This window comes from Somniosus microcephalus, chromosome 7, assembly GCF_052327205.1.
Source record: "Somniosus microcephalus isolate GS21.2 chromosome 7, FLI_Smic_1.0, whole genome shotgun sequence".
Lineage (NCBI taxonomy): Eukaryota > Metazoa > Chordata > Chondrichthyes > Squaliformes > Somniosidae > Somniosus > Somniosus microcephalus.
In genome coordinates, this window is record NC_140993.1 from 253035183 (window position 1) to 253054637 (window position 19455).

Sequence of the window (19455 nt, forward strand, 5' to 3'; positions counted from 1 at the left end):
CTCCAGTCTCTCCGCATAACTGAAGTCCCTGGTATCATCCTGGTAAACCCCCTAAGCTAGATCCATAGGGAGGATGTCCAATCCCAGGAGGGAGTGACCCGGAGTGACAGGCCCTCCAGGATGCCAGGTCTTCTGCGGTGCCCCTCCGTTTGGGCACCACATGGATACAGTTAGAGGAAAGTTAGGCGAGAAAATAGGAATGCCTCCTCCCGCCACATTAGCATCATATTTCTGGCTATGCTTCTCTCTACCACAGGCCCAGGCTCAGACCCAGGCATGTCTCTTTATGGACGCCCTGGAATTCCTGAGGCAGCATTGACCTGGCAGAATTGGCGTCTGCTCCCATTTTCCCTTTGCTGTAGCTGGGAATTGAGGCACGATGAAGAGGAAATGCTACTCCTTTATCTTCTCCTTAATATTAGTCTCCATTATATAACTGCTGCTTTAAAGAAAACATTGAACGCACAAAATACCAGGTTAATTAAGCAATGAAAGTCAAATGTTACCGCACCCTTTAAGGAATAGTGTAATGTGTTAATAGTAACTGAAGCTCATCGGTTGTTAGACCTGCAAAGGTGAAGGTGTTATGACTGTTAACTGAAATGCAGCTCCATTAGAATCACAATTACCATTTTCACAATTCTGTACCTGAAAATAGAGGTTGCACAGCCAGTGATCGATGTCTGATGATATAAGGGCCTCGATTTTTCTGAACTCATCTATTTTGGAGTCCCTGTGACCCCTTAAAAGGGGACATTTATATTTTCCTTCCAAAATCTCCAACTGGCTGTTGCAGATGGGAAATGCACCCCATCCCACTGCCCGGTCAATACTGCTATTAATTCCATGGAGCAGAAAGAGTTCAAAGATCAGGCACATTTCTGGTTGAACGTTATTTTCAGAAGGTAAAACCTAGAGGGAGAGAAAAACATTGTGCAATTACAAATCTCCAGCTTTAAGTTTATGTTAAACTTGTTTCCGGCACAGCCATGATGGGTCGAATGACCTCCTTCCGTGCTGTATCATTTTATGATTTGAAATTGGAAAAAAGTTTGGAGAATGGATACAGGCAGAGACTCACTTCAATGTGGCTAGTAAACTCAAATTGTGCAATTCATCTGAGGTACAGATTTCCACTGCTCCTTATTTACAGTGAAATCATAAAAACATACAAAGAATGCATTCACAAACAACAACATCCCTCTCCTCTCCCCTTCCCAAGATTTGAAGTTATGGCTGTGGGAGGCAGTTGTTTTGCATTTTTCCTATCTTCTCTTTATCTTCACTTCTATGTTAGCAAAGAGATTCTGTAATTTCCCCTTTTATTTTCTCCTCTCTTCCCAGGCTGTCCTCTTTGGTTAGATGGTTCGGATGATACATTTTGCAGGCATGTACATAGATACTGTTGATGCCAACATCTTGATTGGCATGTCAGAAGGCACGCTTGTGCAATGCAGAAAGGCAATCTTCTATAGCTAGGTTTCTCCTGCCTTCCTGGACAACGTGGGTAAGGCTGGCAAATTCATCCCCCCCAGAAGAAACAACAGCAACAACTTGCATTTATACAGTGCATTTAACGTTGTAAAACATCCCAAGGCGCTTCACAGGAGCGTTATCAAACAAAATATAAAACTAAACCACATAAGGAGTTATTAGGGCAGATGACCAAAAGCTTGGTCAAAGAGGTAGGTTTTAAGGGTTAGGGTTAAAGTGAAGGGATAATTCCTAGTCCTAGCCCCTTTAGGGCTACCCCGGATCAGGCATATTTCTCAGACGTTCACTTTCAGCTAAAGTTTGAGGTAGCTGAATCCTAAAGACGCTTAATTGGATCTAAAGGTCTGGACTATCTCTCCCTAAAAGGAAAGAAACAACCTGAAAATGTTACCATCCTCCTGATAGCACTTTTAGTAAGTTTAGCTAGACTGTAACATTCCGGATATTATGAGGGTCTGGAAAACTCCCCCAGAATTCTGCAACTCCTCACCAAAGAGTGTACAGAAATTGAGTTCGCGAGTTTTTGATACAGAAGTCTTATGTAAGACAATTCTAAAAATAAAAAGATTTATTAAAGAACCAACATGTAATTTACAGTTGGTGAGTCAATCACAACATTAACAGTTCCAAAAAGAGAAAGCTTACAATCTTATCAGAGAACCTTACTTTCAAATCTTAACTTTGCTCGTTTTACAGTTCTTAAAGTTCTATTCAGGATATCCACCAAAATCAAATACCTTTGATCCCCGAGGTACAAAGAGTTGGAGACTTACAGAGCCGCCTCTGAAGCCGAGAATCGCTTTGCCCGATAAAAGCGAGTCTACTATCCCATTTGAGATTTCAATATTTATACCCTTTTCCAGTGGTATTTCCTTTAAGGTTTTCTGCTGATGTAAGCTAATTATCTCTAGTAATGTTTCTGCTGACCCCTGCAATTCTTAGTCACCTCAGCTGGTAGCATTACAGAATTATGTTTCTTCTCTCGGTGTTCGAAGTTTACCATAAAAAACGGTGTAACGGCAGGTGTGTTTTTTACTTGATGTCATTTTTACAAAGGCAGATGTTTGTGCTTTTTTAATGAGGTGTAAATTAGAACACCTTATCCAGGGTGAACGATTGTTTCATTCCCAAAGGTCAGCCTGTCGGAAGCCTTTAACCTTCTGTTTCAATAAGGTTATTTATTCAGGTTCAACAACTATCTTATCTCAATAGCCAGAATGCTTTCACAGCTATTTCATCGTTAGGTTTCTAAATTCCCAAACCCAGTTTGTCATGTTTTAATAAGGCCAGAATGCTTTCATGAGACAGTGTATTTTTCTGAATAGGTTATATGGCTTATTCCTTCACAAAAGGAGGAAAGCGAGGTAGAGAGACAGAGAGGCTTAGGGAGGGAATTCCAGAGCCTAGGGCCTTGGCAGCTGAAGGCACGGCCTCCAATGGTGGAGTGAATAAAATCAGGGATGCTCAAGAGGCCAGAATTGGAGGAGCGCAGAGATCTCAGAGTGTTTTATGGCTGGAGGAGGTTACGGGGATAGGGAGGAATGGAGTATGAGTGTTAGTCAAGTCTTGGGTTTTGAACCCAGGACTCTTAATTGGAAATCCAGCATTCTAATGTTTTAGCCACTGGGAGACCCTACAAAGAGACTTTTAAGTATAAAGATCGATTTCTAAATTAGCTACAGTGTATTATTCAGTAGTAAAGCAGAAATCAAGATGACAGACTTTATTAATGTTACATGTCCAGTACTATATTACTCTTAAATACTGTCAATCTGATGTTTCATAAACATCAAGGCCTAGAAATTGGCCCACTTACCGCCACAAGTCACCACCATGATCCAGTCTAAAAATGGGGGTCGCCACTCTTGCCCTTTCAACACTTGTCCCACACCTTACCTTCTCTCTGTTATTGACCATCACAGCGTCCTCTTGGCCACAATGCTGAAATAAAAGCCACCACAAAGCAAACTTTCCAATCTAACTTTATACATCTATCCATCCAATATGACATCAAGAAATCAACTCATCACCCTTATGTATTCCCTCAGTGACCGTCTTGTGTGTGCCTTTGCCTATCCTACTGATGTCACGCAGTGCTACCCCAGTGGCTGCAGCATGGCTGGTGGAAGGTTGCTGACTTTCAGTGGGGGACACTGCAGATGGCCTTGCTGGTGGACCTTGAGGAGCTGGTGGCTGGGAGTGTGAAATCAACTGATGGTGTTGTTTCTTCTTCTTCTTTTTCATTCTTCTCTCCCTCTTCTTGGTCAACCATTAGCTGGGCAGGCAGCATTTCTTGGGTGTGTGAAATGAGGAAGGCACAAGGGTAGAGTTGTGAGGGAAGGGCGGGAAAGCAAGAAGTGCTTGCGAGAAGGAGGATAACGTATGCGGATACCAGCATCTTGTATCCTTTCAGCCCCGCCGCTGGCCAAGGGCTCAGCCATGCCCCTGCCAAGAAAGGCCAGCACCGTCTCCTCCAAGGGGGTGAGGTGAAACTAGGATTGGGAGGTGTGCCTCGTGATTGGTACAGATTGTTGGCAGGTGAGTGGTTGGTGGTGGGGGAGGGGGAGTCGCACATTGAGAAGTGTGTGAGGCTAGTGGTTCAGTTGGTAGGAGATGGCTATTGCAGATGCATTCACTGACCTTGGCCACTGGTCTGAGTTCATGAAGCTTCTTTGGGCACTGCTGGCAGTGATGGCCCCAGTGACCTGGTCCCACATTGTTATTTCTGGAGGGCCTCCTGGCCCCTGTGGGTAGAGGACCTCTCTCGCAGTGTAGACCCGCCTGCACAAAGCTGGAGTGCTGCATGCGAGACCCTGGGTGCCCCTTCCCTGGCTTGCTGAGCCATTTGTTTTAACGCTGAAAGACTTTTCCCATTTTTTTTTTTTAGGTGCAGAAGGCAATTCAGCTTCAAGAGCTGAAGACTCCCATTTGGGAATTCTTTTTACTGTTATTTTTTTTTTCAGAATGCAGTTGAGCTGTAAAGGCTAAAAACTGCATTTTTTTACATCATTTAAATTTTTTTATCATTTCAGAAGGCATTGCCCTTTTAAGAAAATGACAATGCATTGCCCTTTTAAGATCCCACAATGCATTGTGAAATCACAGCCTCGCTTTCAGAGACTGTTCGAAGCTGCAGCGTTGCTTGTGGACATTGGGCCACATTGGGGCCTGATGCCGGGACGAACGCCACCAGAAGGCCGTTACACGGTCAGATTAGCGCTGGGCTAATAATGATTAGACCCCAGTGACAATTTTTCAGTCCTGTCAGCACCAACATTTTCGGCGTCCATTAATTCCGGGCCACGGCGGCACCGGCAGCTTGCGTGTCGGCCATAGATTTCTAGGCCCAAAGCTTCAGTCTTTGTCCAAATCAATGGCAGTCCAAAGTCCAAGAAATGAACAAGTTATTTTAATTGTAAGTATTCACTTTCCTTTCTTGTGGTTGGTGAAGTGCATTCTCTGTCCAGTGAAAAGAAGAAAAGAGGGAAAATTAAATCCAGCCATCATGCCTGCCGTCATAAACAGCAGAAAGTTCACCCTGATGTGCACATTATCAAAGCAATGACTCACGGTTACCGTTCGTACTATTCAGCGGAATATTCTACAGCGAGATGCTGTGAGTGAAGATGTAATGGAGTGTCAGTAAATATTTGATAAGTGCTCCCAGAGTATTCTTAGTGACCTGCTGTGGTTAATCAAATGTACTTGATGGATGTTAAAATACAAAATCTTTCTCCTGCAGTGGTGTGGCGGCAGCATTTACTCTGCTATGACACACACAATGGCCCAGAATGTGCTTAAAAATAACTGTCTGTACAACGTACAGAAAGTTAAGTCTAATAATTAACAGCGTAAGTACCCTTTTAATACTATGATAATTGTTAATGACTGCCAATCAACCTCTCTTGCCCAGAAAGTGAACAATTAAAAGTATGGAGTCTCATTCTTTCAGGTTGTGAATTGTTGTTGGAGATTTTAATAATGTCAATTAAAAAAAAAATCTTACTTTTCCTTTTCTCTCTCTCGTAATCCAATTTTTTCCCCTCCTTTTATTTATCTTTCTGTAGCTGATTTGACATTGAATTCACCCGCTCCTTCTCAGTCCTTCCTTTGTTTATTTCTCAATCCTTTAATCTCATTCGTTAAGGAGATATACTGTTGGTCCCATCATTCACCAAGGTCCCAGATGTCCTGTTGCCCTTGCGTGTCTGTTATCAGCTCGCACTTCCAGCAACTTACAGGGCAAAAAAATTTAATACCTAAATGTATATGAACAAGTCTAACTAACGGGGCACGCCACAAGATGTCCTGCTCCAGTAAAGCCTGGGCCATTGTTGCACTTGTTGTTTCTTAAACACATCAGGGTTGATTTACGTCTTCAATAGCTGGACGTTAATCTGATGGAGCAGATCACCCATCCATTACAGAATCAGTCTGTAATCAATTAAACGAAAATCAGGCTGGTGCGTAATGGGCGGGCGGTTCGCTCCAGAAGATTACCGTAAATCTACTCATTGACTTACTTTCCCTTAAGTGATACCAGTTGTATATAAGGGTAAGAGGTGCATGGGAACACCTTACTTGGAAATATATCGGCACTGGGTCAAAATCCTGGAACTCCCTCCCTAACAGCAACTGTGGGAACACCTTCACCACACGGACTGCAGCGGTTCAAGAAGGCGGCTCACCACCACCTCCTCATGGGCAACTAGGAATGGCAATAAATGCTGACCTTGCTAGCGAAGCCCATATCCCGAGAATATTTTTTTTTAACTTATTATTATCAAAAAGATTATTTGATCTAGTTCATCAGAAATACACTGGCAAAGTTATTGTAAATTCTAAAGTGTGCAGCAGAGCAGACGTTGATATATATATACACACACAAAACCTTCTGTAAAGTGTTGGACTCATCACACTGTGAGAATGAATACCTGAGGAGATATTAATCAGGTCCTGATAGTGTCGTTTTCCAAAAGTTCTTCCAGGGGAGCAACAATGGGCATAACAAATAACGAGAAGGAAATGAACTGTATTATTCATACATAGCTGTCTAAAGGCATTATACAACTGCTGGACTATAAATCAAATATGAAAACATGCTCATATACTAATATGTTTTGCTTTTTAAAAAAACGACCAATTTGTAAACCAACAAGACTTTTTTCTTCTTGTTCCGATATATTACAGTCCTGTCTCTAGCACTTTTATGCTATCTGTGACTGGTAAAGCATGTGAGGCAGTGTTGAGAAATCTGCAGAAATGACATTACATATTTCACTGCATTTGTATTTCATTTTATTCATAATAAAAAAATACTGTGCCCTTATAATAATGAATAATAGGTCTTGAGTGATTTATAGACAAGGATTAAATGTCAAGTTTGAAAAGTTGCTGTTTAAATCACGGTGGACCCCCTAGGGTGAATCACATGAAGTATCTGAATACAATCTGATCCTCTACGTTTGTTCAGACCCCATATATAAATATATAAAATAACTTAAATTATTGGATCTTTATTTTCTAAATGCAGCAGTACTTAGATCTGTAACAGCCAAAGTACAAACTCACTTAGTCCTAAATTAAGCATAGGGATAGAACATTCCAAAACATGAGCTTGGAAATTACATGTTGCAATTTTAAGAATTAGATTACGTAGAATTTACAGCACAGAAACAGGCCATTCGGTCCAACTGGTCTGTGCTGGTGTTTATGCTCCACACGTGCCTCTTCCCACCCTAACAACATATCCTTCTATTCCTTTCTCCCTCATGTACTATCAAGCTTCCCCTTAAATGCATCAAAATTAAATGCATAAGAAATAGGAGCAGGAGTAGGCCATTCGGCCCCTCGAACCTGCTCTGCCATTCAATGAGATCATGGCTGATCTGATCTTGGCCTCAACTCCACTGTCCTGCCTGTTCCCCATAACCCTGGACTCCCCTGTAGTTCAAATATCTGTCTATCTCAGCCTTGAACATATTCACTGACTCCGCCTCCACAGCTCTCTGGGGTAGAGAATTCCAGAGGTTCATGACCCTCAGAGAAGAAATTCCTCCTCATCTCCATCTTAAATGGGCGACCCCTTATCCTGAAACTATGCCCCCTAGTTCTAGATTCCCCCACGAGGGGAAACAACCTCTCAGCATCTACCCTGTCAAGCTCCCTCAGAATCTTATATGTTTCAATAAGTTAGGTGTTCATTTGATGGTATCACTCAGTGTAATTTCCAGACTATGAGCAGCTAATGTTTAAAATTTGTTTAAAGCCATTAAGCAAACCACTGCTGACATTTATATGTACTATATGAGAATCATCGTCATACATTGGACATAAAACACTTTGGGGGAGAAATTCGGTTGGTAGCGCCAGCGATTAGCGCCTAAAGAGGCCGAGAAGTGGGGCGTTAGCCAATTTTCGGCCGGGCACAGTGAACCCAGCGCCTCTTGCCATATTGAGTGGCTTTTAGCGCCGGCGCTAAATCTTAGCGGCCGCTCGCGGGCACAGGCAGATCATGACGTAATTTCAGTGTGCAACGCCTTTTTGGCGCCCCGGACCGGAAATTCAGTGGTGCGCCCCTTCGTTCCGCCTGGCGTTAATAAGGACAGCTTACCGGAACATTCCCCAGTCGCTCTCGGGCTTAGGGGGGCGCTCTTTAAAGGGGACTGCACTGGTATAAAAGCGGCAGCCATTTTGGGAGCACAACTTCTTTGGGATTTTCACAGAGTTGCACTCAGAGCCATATCACTAGTGACCCAGCGCTGCCAGAGGACCTTCAGCCTTCAGACCATCACCCTGCTGCTGGTGAGCCTTTACACCCTGTATAATTTCTTGTTACCTATTATTATGGGGGCTGCTTTGGAGGGGAACGTCCTGCTGCTCGACCATCTGGAAAGGGCACAGAGACGGAGGGAGAGGGGGCCAGGAATGGCCAGACGGAGGAGGGCCAACAGACGTCGCCACACCAGACCTTACGCTGCCAGGGTATTCAGGCAGCAGTTCTCTTACCTCAACATGTCAGAGGAGCAGTGTCTTAGGAAGCTGTGATTCAGAAAGGAGGTGGTGACTGAGCTGTGCCACCTGCTTCAGGCAGATCTTCAGCCGCAGATAAGGTGCAGGACCTCTCCGTCGGTGGCTGTCAAGATTACAGTAGCTAATTTCTATGCGACCGGCTCCTTTCAGGCAGCAACTGGGGACATTGCCAACATCTCCCAGTTTGCGGTGCATCGCTGCATCCAGCAAGTAACAGATGCCCTGTTTAAAAGGCGGCGGCAGTACATCCTTCACTGTGACACCGGAGAAGCAGCGGGAGCGTGCAGAGGGCTTCGCGGCAATAGCGGACTTCCCCATGGTGCAGGGCGCCATTGGCTGCACGCACGTGGCTTTGCGGGCGCCTGTTTTGAATCCTGAGGACTTCCACAACCGCAAGGGGTTCCACTCCTTGAATGTGCAGCTGGTCTGTGACCACCGGCAGCTGATCCTCGCGGTCAATGTTCAGTTCCCAGGCAGCAGCCACGACACATTCATCCTGCGCCAGACTTCAGTAGCAGACCTTTTCGAGGCCCCAGCTCACCCAGAAAGCTGGCTTCTCGGTGACAAGGGCTATCCTCTGTGCCCATGGCTGATGACCCCGCTCCGTTCGCCCAGCACCCCCGCAGAAGAGCACTACAACATCAGCCATCAGGCGATGAGGAACATTGTGGAGCACACAATCGGCGTGCTGAAGCAGCGGTTCTGCTGTTTGGACCATTCGGGAGGCGCCTTGCAGTACTCGCATGAGCGAGTCTCCCACTTCGTCGTTGTCTGCTGCATGCTCCATAACCTCGCCACCCTGCACACCCAGCCAATGCCAGCAGACATTGAAGGACAAGCAGAGGAGGAGGAGGAGGAGGAGGAGGACCAAGACGGGAGGGTCCCAGAGACTGGAAGGGCCGTCCGTCAGAGGCTGATAAGGAGTCAGTTCTAGGCCCCTCTGACGGAATGCTTGGTGCCAATCGAAGACCAGGAATGGAACCATTTGGATAACCCAAAGCCTATGAAGGCCAGTATGAATGTAAATAGCAGACATGGCCAATGTCAATAAAATAATTTGTTTATTTTGAAAAATGTGCTTCCTTCCAACATGACAAAGCAATGGCACCAGAAAGCTTAACTAACAAAGAAACACATAAGTGGCTCGCACACCCGGGAGATTATCCAAAACATTACTAACATTCAGACCAAGTGACTCGCACACCTGGGAGACTATCCAAAACATTACTAACATTCAGACCAAGTGGCTCACACACCCAGGAGACTATCCAAAACATTACTAACATTCAGACCAGCATCCACGGCCTTGATTTCTAGAAATAAGACATCTCAGCAGCACTTTTCTACTCTTTCCCCTTTGATGATGATCTACTTCTCTTGCGAGAACGGCCCCTTCCCTCCCTGCAGCTCCTCCGTAATGGGACCCCAGTGGCTGCATGAAGGCTGGGGGACGCCTGCTAACTGTCCGAAAGCACAGATGCCCCTGAGGGACGGTCTGGATGGACTCTGGGCTTGGAGGGCCCGGATGCTGACTGCTCCAACTGGGCATGGGTGGAAGCAGTCTGTCCTGCAGGTGATGGCAGCTGCAGTGGAGCCGTGCCAGCGGTGACATCAGGAATGCTGACATCCTGAGAGCGGACACCTGCTCCGTGGTCGGCCGACACACTGGCATTCTGACGGGGCAGCACCGCAGCATGCGAACCAATCGGCTGGTCCACAGATTGCTGGCCTGCTGTGGTGCTGCAAGGGCCCCGGGTAATCCTGCCTGATCCATCGAGGGTGGCAGCAGTCAGTGCTTGCGTGGCCTCAATCTGCCTCTGCATGAGGCCAGCGAGTGACTGCGTGGCAGCACTCAGCACTTGCGTGGCAGGTGCCAGTGCTTCGGTGAAGCCCTGGACAGTCCTTTCCAGTGCTTCGGTCAAGCCCTGGACAGTCCTTTCCAGTGCTTCGGTCAAGCCCTGGACAGTCCTTTCCAGTGCTTTGGTCAAGCCCTGGACAGTCCTTTCCAGTGATGTACCGAAGCCCTGGGTACTCCTTTCCTGTGCTGCCCCGAAGTCTTGTACACTCCTCGCCTGTGCTGCTCCGAAGTCTTGCACACTCCTTGCCAGTGTCTCGATGGATTCAGGCATCCTTGCCACTGCAGCCATCAGCTCAGTGTGCCTGAGCCGAGGCTGGGCGCTCATTTCTGCGAGGGAACGCACCTCTTCTGCGCTCTGTGCAGCAGTCATCGTGGCCTGACTCGCCCTCCGGGGAGACGGCTCCCGAGCTTCCCTACCCTCTTTGCGTTGCTGGAGCCCGCTGGTTCCTGGAACTGCTTCCACCTCAGAGCATTCCCCCCCGCTCCCCTCCAGGGAAGCACTATCCCCAGTCTGCAGATGGGCTGGCTCGCCTGAGGGTGGTACGGATGGTCTGGCTTCCTCCTGCTCGTCGCCTCTGGAGTCAGTGTCCCTGGCAGCTTGATGGCCCGGCTCCCGAGCTGGTGATGCAGCATCTGAAAGCAGGGAGGTTGAAGAGTGGCTTTAGCGAAAGGACAGGGTGTCAGCAAGGGATGCAAGAGTGTTGCAATGCTCTGACATGGGTCCAGAGTGAAAAAGCATGCTGGTGGGGGGAACAAGTGGAAGGAGGCAGTTCAAAAAGGTAATGACCTTACCATCGCTGTGCACAATGGGGTCGGCAGCTCCAGTGGTGACAGGACCACTCATCCGGCCTCCAACAATCTGGTGGACTCTTTCCTCCAGGTCCGTCAGTGTCTGCAGCTGAGGAGGGCCTCCTCCGGTACGAATCTGTTCCCTTCGGTTCCTGGCCAGCTTGGCCTACAGGAGAAAGGACGGGAAGTGATGAAACATGCTGCCCTGAGGTGTCATCTCATGCCCCCCATGGTGGAACAGCCCTTACAGTATGCCCCGAGTGGTCATCTCATGCCCCTCATGGTGGAACAGCCCTTACAGTGTGCCCCGAGTGGTCATCTCATGCCCCCCTGGTGGAACAGCCCTTACAGTATGCCCTGAGTTGAATGTGCATGTGTGTTCCCAGAAAGGGACATGGGTGCTGGCTGACAGATGGCCATTGGGGCGTCGCGCACCCTCTGGCCATAAAGTCAGGTGCAGATGGAGGGATGAAGAAGATTGCCAAAAAGCCACTCACCCTAACGACCCAAGTGAGATTGTTGAACTTCTTCCTGCATTGCACAGGAGTCCTGGACGCCACGCTGCTGGATTTGACTATTTGCGAAACTTCCCTCCAAGCTCTGCGGTACTCGTTCTGATGAGGCCTCCTGCCATTGTCAGGGTACAGCACTGCTTGCCGGCGCTCCACTGCGCCAACCAAAGCATCCAATGCCCCATCGGTAAAGCGCTCAGCTCTCTGCCTCACCCTCTCCATCTGGTCAAAGTTTGTAATGCCACAGAATGAACAGCATCGATTTTGAGGCCTACAGGGCGAGGAGTGTGGTTGCTGATCCTAAATGACCCTCCCCTTTAAGAGCTGGCCGGCGCCAGCATGTCTCGTGGTCATCGATTATTGACAGCACCTGCGCTGCGCCCGGCCGCCCAGATATTGAGTAGCGCCGCCAGGTTAGCGCCTTAGTAGTCCCGTGCAGCGCCTGATTTTACGCCGCAATCACCTTTAGGGGCGATGCAACCCAATATCGCTCGAGGTGGCGATAAGTTTCGCCTGGCGATAGATTTTGCGCACCGCCAATTCTTGCGCCCCAAGCGGGGCTATACCCAATTTCACCCCCTTTGGCCCGTATTTTCCGATCGGAAGCTTCCTGCGTGCGGAGACCTCTGATCTGGAAAAAATCTACGCCCTTACCTGAGGGCTCCCGAGGTCTGGCCATTTCCGCTCCTGGGCCTCTGCTCTATGAAATGCGCAGGGCCCAGGTATCCCAGGGACGCAGGTGGTTCACAAGCGTCCCTGGGATCACATGGGTCAAGGGGAACCAATGGGAGAAGGGAATCTCCCCTTCATACTATTGACAGCTTAGACATGTCAAAAGTATGAATGGAGAGCACTCCAAAAACACATCAAAATATTTAAAAATTATTTTTTTTAAATCACGTTTTTAAAAATTAGGTAAAATTACATTAAATTAAATATTTTTAAAAATTAAAGATTTTTATGAGGCTAAAATAAACTTACAGTGCTTTTTTTTTAAAAAGTATTTAAAAATTATAAATGAGTGAAAAACACATTTTTAAAAACTTTTTTAAACCCTTATGCTGGTAAAAGCAGGCCTTATGCTTGCTTTTACCAGGCATAAGATTTCTAAGGGATTTCAGCGGGCGGAGGTTCTGCAGAAAGCGGAACTCTCCCCCCGCAGAGGCCCTTCCCCAGGGCAGGCGTCCGATCTGTCAAAAGCATTCTTGCCTGAAACCAGCATTTACGAGGTGCCTACGGGTGTATACACAGCCCCTACACACCCATAGGGATCGGAGAATACGGGCCATAGTTTATACATATGATAAGCCTTTACGACATGTTAATACAACATTTTTAAAACGCTGCAGTACAATTTTACAGCACAATAAAGAAAAAATCTCAACTGGCAACGTGAACCCAATGGCCCTGAAACTGCTTGGGCGGCAATCCCGGCAGTTGTACCAGGATTGTGCCAACCAGCGCACTCCAACACTGACCCCCATCGGAGTTTGGGGGTCAGCAGTTGCTATTTTAGTGCCTCACCTGCCAGGAAACTGGGTGGCTGCATGCTATTGGAGGGGGTTTGCCTAGGCCTGGACACCACCGGTGGGGCCCACATGCACCACTGTCAGGTCTGGAGACCTCATCGCTCACTGCGTACCGGGCCATCACTGAAATACAGAATCTCGCACCACCCTCTGGCCTGTTGTTGGCCTTGTAAGGGGCAGATGGCAGCACCCCTCCTTACAAGTCAATGCAGAAACTGGAAGAAATGGTGGAGACCCAACAGAATTGGATCTCCCCTACTTCCTTGGCGGTTGCTCAAGTCTCTCACCAAGTGATGGCCAGCAGGTGCCGACAGTTTTAATGTGAAGCGCCATAATACAGCAAGTAAAAAATGGAGAACTTTTCTACTTAGGCAGTCCCTCGACACCGAGGATGACTTGCTTCCACTTTAAAAATGAGTTCTCAGGTGACTGATGAGTCCGATGCGGGACCTACAGTCTCTGTCACAGGTGGGGCAGACGGTGGTTGAAGGGGCCGGTGGGTGGGGTGCTTGGGTTGAAGTACCCTCCTTCTGCTGTTTGCGCTTGGCTTCCGCTTGCTCCTGGCGAAGAGACTCGAGGGGCAGGATTTTCATTGGGCCGTGGAGGCGGGATTGGAGGCGTGTGGGGGGTTAAAATCCCGAAATCGGGGGTCCCGACCCCATCCCGCACCCAACCCGCCTCCATGCCAGTTTCAAAGGAGGCGGGTACCCACCCCACACTGGGACCGCCTCCCCGAGGCGGGAAGGGGATTCGTGCCAATTAACTGCCTGTTAACAGGCAGTTTTTAGACTAATCCCTATTATTAAAGTTGAAGTGTGGGATTCCCGACAGCTCCAAACCACAACAAGTTAGAGGAGACGGGCCGTCGGGATGAAGGGCTTGGAGGGGTCGAGATGTCCGGTGTTCGGGTGAGTGATGGGTGCATGAGTGCAAAGGTAAGTGTGTTTGGTGTGTGTAAGTGTTTAAAGAAGTTTTACATACCTTTACTTAACTTTACAGCCTTCCTTCCTTCAGGTCTTGGGAGTCCCTCATCTCACCGGCACAGAAAGCAGAATGGCCGCGAGCTGTCAAAAATTGCAGCCTCTGCTTTCTGTTCCGGGGAGATCTCTAAATCATCCTGAGAGGAAGGAATTAACCTGGAGTATAGATTGTCAGTGTTTGACAGCTTCAAACAGCTGTGAAACGCTGATATTTCATCTGTCAAAAGGTCTTGACTGATGAAATATCAATCTGTGACGTCACCTGTTGCCAGGTGGCCCTTAATTGGCCTGCTGAGGGACTACAACCCCGAAAGTTGTAGTCCCGCCTCCCACCCGACTCCTCAATGAAAATCCAGCCCGAGGTGTTTGGCACCTTCCCGGATGCTTCTCCTCCACTTTGTGCGGTCTTGGGCCAGGGATTCCCAGGTGTCAGTGGAGATGTTGCACTTTTTCAAGGCAGCTTTGAGGGTTTCCTTGAAGCGTTTCCTCTGTCCACCTAGGGCTCTCTTGCCATGCCGGAGCTCCGAGTAGAGCGCTTGTTTTGGGCGTCTCGTATCGGGCATGCAGATGATGTGGCCCATCCATCGGAGCTGATCGAGCGTGGTGAAAGCTTCGGTGCTGGGAATGTTGGCCTGAGTGAGAACACTGACGTTGGTGCGCCTATCCTCCCAATGGATTTGCAGGATCTTGCAGAGGCAGCATTGTTGGTACCTCTCCAGTGCTTTGAGGTGCCTGCTGTACATGGTCCATGTGTCTGAGGCAGACAGCAGGGCGGGTATCACTGCTGCTCTGTAGACCATGAGCTTGGTGCTGGGTTTTAGATCCTGGTCTTCAAACACTCTCTTCCTCAGGCGACTGAAGGCTGCACTGGCACACTGAAGGCGGTGTTGGACTTCGTCATCGATGTCTGCCCTTGTTGACAGTAGGCTCCCGAGGTATGGAAAGTGGTCCACGTTGTCCAAGACCTTGTCATGGATTTTGATAATTGGGGGGCAGTACTGTGTGGCGGGGGCAGGTTGGTAGAGGACCTTTGTCTTATGGATGTTTAGTGTAAGGCCTATGCTCTCATACGCTTCGGTGAAGGTGTTAACGATGGTTTGGAGTTCGGCCTCCAAGTGTGCACAGGCGCAACCGTCGTCTGCATACTGTAATTCGATGACAGAGGATGAGATGACCCTGGATCTGGACTGGAGGTGACGGAGGTTGAATAGTTTCCCGTTTGTTCTGTAAATTAGCTCCACTGCAGCGGGGCGCTTACTGAGGGTGAGATGGAGCATTGCAGCAAGGAAGATCGAGAAGAGCGTTGGTGTGATGACACAGCCATGTTTGAACCCGGTCTGTCCGTGAATTGGGTCTGTGGTGGAACTGTTGGTCAGGATCACGGCTTGCATGTCGTCGTGAAGCAGGCGGAGGATCGTGACAAACCTTTGATGGCAGCCGAATTTGAGGAGGACACTCCATAATCCCTCACGGTTGACAGTGTCGAAGGCCTTTGTGAGGTCAAAGAAGGCCATGTACAGCGGTTGGTGCTGTTCCCTGCATTTCTCTTGTAATTGGCACGTGGTGAAGATCATGTCCATTGTGCCCCTTAGTGGGCGGAATCCGCATTGCGACACTGGGAGGAGCACTTCAGCCACTGGGAGAAGGCGATTGAGGAGGATTCTTGCGATGACTTTCCCTTGGCAGACAGCAGGGAAACTCCTCTGTAATTACCACAATCGAACGGTCACAATTACGGCGTCTCTGAGATCCCCTGGAATGTTCTCCTCCTTCCAGATAAGCGAAATGAGTTCATGAATTCGCGCCAGTAGTGCTTCTCCACCATGCTTTAGTGCCTCGGCAGGGATTCCATCTGCTCCTGAGGCCTTGTTGTTCTTCAGTTGTCGGATGGCCTTTTCAACCTCATGCCGGGCTGGGGTTGTGCTGAAATGGTGGCAGGTAGCTTGCTGCGGGATGGAGTTGAGGACACTCGCGTCAAAGACAGAGTCTCAGTTATGGAGATCTTCAAAGTGTTCCTTCCAGCGGGCACTGACTGCCTCCCTGTCCTTGATGAATACCTCTCCGTTCTTGGCCCAAAGTGGGGTAGGACCTTGTGTGCTTGGGCTGTAGGCGGTCTTGACTGCGCTAAAGAATCCACGCACGTCGTGGTTGCCGGCTAGCTGCTGGATCTCCTGCACTTTATCCATCCACCATCTGTTCTTGTTGGACCTCGGCCTTCAGGCGTCTGTAGAGCTGCTTTCTTGCTCTCGAGTTCTGTTGCTGTTTCCAGATCAAGAATGCCTTGCGCTTGCGGCTTATTAGCTCCTGGATCTCCTAGTCGTTCTCGTTGAACCAGTCTTGGTGTTTCCTGGTCGAGTGACCGAGCGTCTCTTCACAGGTGCTGATTATGGAGGCCTTGAGTGCAGACCAGGCGCTGTGGACACTCTGAGGGAGGATTTTCATTCAGAAGTCGGGAAGGAGGCGGGACTACAACTTTCGGGTTGTAGTCCCACCTCCATCGAGATGCGGCCAATCCACACGATTTTCACCTGATTGACCTTGTTCAGCAGGCCAATTAAGGGCCACCCGGCAACAGGTGACGTCACAGACTGAAATTTCATCTGTCAAGACGTGTTGACAGATGAAATATCAGTGTTTCACAGCTGTTTGAAGCTGTCAAACACTGACAGTCTTACTTCTAACCTGAGTCCTTCTACGCAGACTCATTTAGAAATCTCACCGGCACTGAAAGCTGCAGGCTGTCACTTTTGACAGATCGCAGCCATTCTGCTTTCTGTGCCGGCTGAATGATGGACTCCCGAAACCTAGAGGAAGGAAGGCTGTAAAGGTAAGTACAGGTAATTTAAACTTCTTTACACACTTTAGACACACCAAACACACTTACCTTTGCACTCATGCACCCATCACTCACCTGAACACTGACATCTCGACCCCTCCAAGTTCTTCAACCCGACGGCCCGACTCCTCTAACTTGGCGTGGTTTGGAGCCGTCGGGAATCCCACACTTCAACCTTCAAAATAGGGATTAGGCTAAAAACTGCGTGTTAACTACCTGTTAATAGGCAGTTAATTGGCACTAATCCCTTCCCGCCTCGGGTCGGCGGGTCCCAGTGCGGGGCGGGTACCCGCCTCCTTTGAAACTTACATGGAGGCGGGTTTTGGGCAGGATGGTGTCGGGACCCCCGAATTCGGGAATTTAACCCCCCGCACGCCTCCAATCCCGACTCCACGGCACACTGAAAATCGACCCCACTGTCTCTCTGCATCACTGGGAGTCGTCAGGTTGTTTGTGAGGTGCAGGTTGAATAGGGCTTTCTTAGCGGGGTCTTTGAGTGCTCCAGCGTTGATTTTCCTGCGGCATTCTTTCTGTTGCCGCCTTTGTTTTGGGGCTGCATTGATGGAGATGACAAAGCGGATTAGGCGGTGGTCTGTCCAGCAGTCATCAGCTCCTGTCATGGCACGGGTGATGCGGACATCCTTGCGGTCCCTCGCTTGGATGATGACGTAGTCCAGCAGATGCCAGTGCTTGGAGCGAGGGTGCTGCCATGAAGCCTTGTACTTGTCTCTCTGACGGAACAAGGTGTTGGTTATGACAAGGCCATGTTCTAAGCATTTTGTCAGGAGGAGGGTACCGTTGGAGTTGGCTTTCCCTACCCCCTCTCTGCCGATCACACCTCCCCATAGGTCTGTGTCCTTTCCAACTCTAGCATTAAAGTTGCCAAGGAGGATCAGCTCCTTAAAACTTACCTATTGGCTGGCAGCCTCCGACGATCAGCTTGAGGACCGCTGGTTAGGTTGATGAGCACCTGAGAAACTGACCCATCTTCCACCCTCCATTAACTTGAGCTCATCCAAAACTCTGGTGCCTGTAACCTAATTCACAGCAAGTCCCGTTCACCCATCACCTCGCTGATCTACATTGGCTCCCGGTCCGGCAACGCCTCGATTTTAAAATTCTCATCCTTGTTTGCAAATCCCTCCATGGCCTCGCCCCTCCCTATCTCTGTAACTTTCTCCAGCCCTACAACTCTCTGAGATCTCTGCGCTCCTCCAATTCTGCCCTCTTGCGCAGCCCTGATTTTAATCGCTCAACCATTGGCGGCTGTGTCTTCAGCTGTCTGGGCCCTAAGCTCTGGAATTCCATCCCTAAACCTCTCCGCCTCTGTCTCCTCCTTTAAGACGCTCCTTAAAACCTACCTCTTTGACCAAGCTTTTGGTCAGCTGTCCTAATATTTTTTATTCGGCTCGATGTCAAATTTTGTTTGATAATCGCTCCTGCGAAGCGCCTTGGGACGTTTTACTGCGTTAAATGCGCTATATAAATACAAGTTGTTGTTGTTGGTGGTGGTGTGCGCGGCGCGTGCGGCGGCCATTTGTAGACCAATTTGTCAAAGGGGCCTGAAACAGGTGCTCGGCCCCCAATTTGCATATGCAGTAGGCTCAACGCCAGTGCACGCCCTGGACGCCTACTGAGCAACCCAAACCAATATGGTGGGTGGCGCATGTCTGGCGCAGAATGAGCGTGCCCAAGTCGCATGCCATACTGGACCCTTAGGTGCCCGTTTTCTAGGCCAAGGTGTTTACAATTTCCCAACAGGAGACATTATCATCAATGTACTTACAATTTCACAGCACACAGCAACAAGAAATCTTGTCCCAGTGCTTTTCTGGTAGTTAAGCAATGGTAATCCAGGCATTTACTACCAATGTACTGACAGGGTATGATCTGCTTTCAGTTTAATGGTAGATCAATAATTAATAAACTCAGCCATCCTATCCAACCCATGTTGCATCCATTAACTATCTTAATAATTCTCCACCTTTGCAAATCAGATTACCATTGTCCCTGTTGCCAGTAAGTTCTTGAAAAAAATGAGTTGAAGGAAAAAGCTAGGAAACTAAAACTTAGAGCTGCAGAGACAGATATTCACTAAGATTAAAGTGATGAAAACAGATGAGGGAGGCCATTCAGCCCATCTACGTTACTTAACCCTAAAATCCCGCATCACAGCATCTAACTGCTTCTTGAATGACTGCTGCTGGATGAAGTTGTAAAGAAATAGATTCAACAATAAGCCCCACAACAGTCTTGACCTCAAAGATCTGTATGAAAAATACATATGCTGTGAGCAGATTCAACTTCAACTTGAACTAAATACCACCAATGAGCATTTCGTCATCATTCTTTCTCCAAATTATTTGAATCTCATCATGACGGCAGAAAATAATGGCCCAGAAATTCGGGTCGGGGGCTTCCCACG

At 48.4% G+C, this 19455-nt stretch overlaps 1 protein-coding gene across 1 annotated transcript in view; it reads right to left on the reverse strand.

The window, feature by feature from the left end:
- Positions 1 to 19455, reverse strand: part of ofcc1 (orofacial cleft 1 candidate 1) — a 398354-nt gene that overhangs the window by 244242 nt on the left and 134657 nt on the right. Inside the window, exon 12 of the mRNA XM_085993614.1 lies at positions 649 to 912. Within this exon, the coding sequence (XP_085849740.1) occupies positions 649 to 912 (264 nt within the window). The remainder of the gene's footprint in view (positions 1 to 648; positions 913 to 19455) is intronic.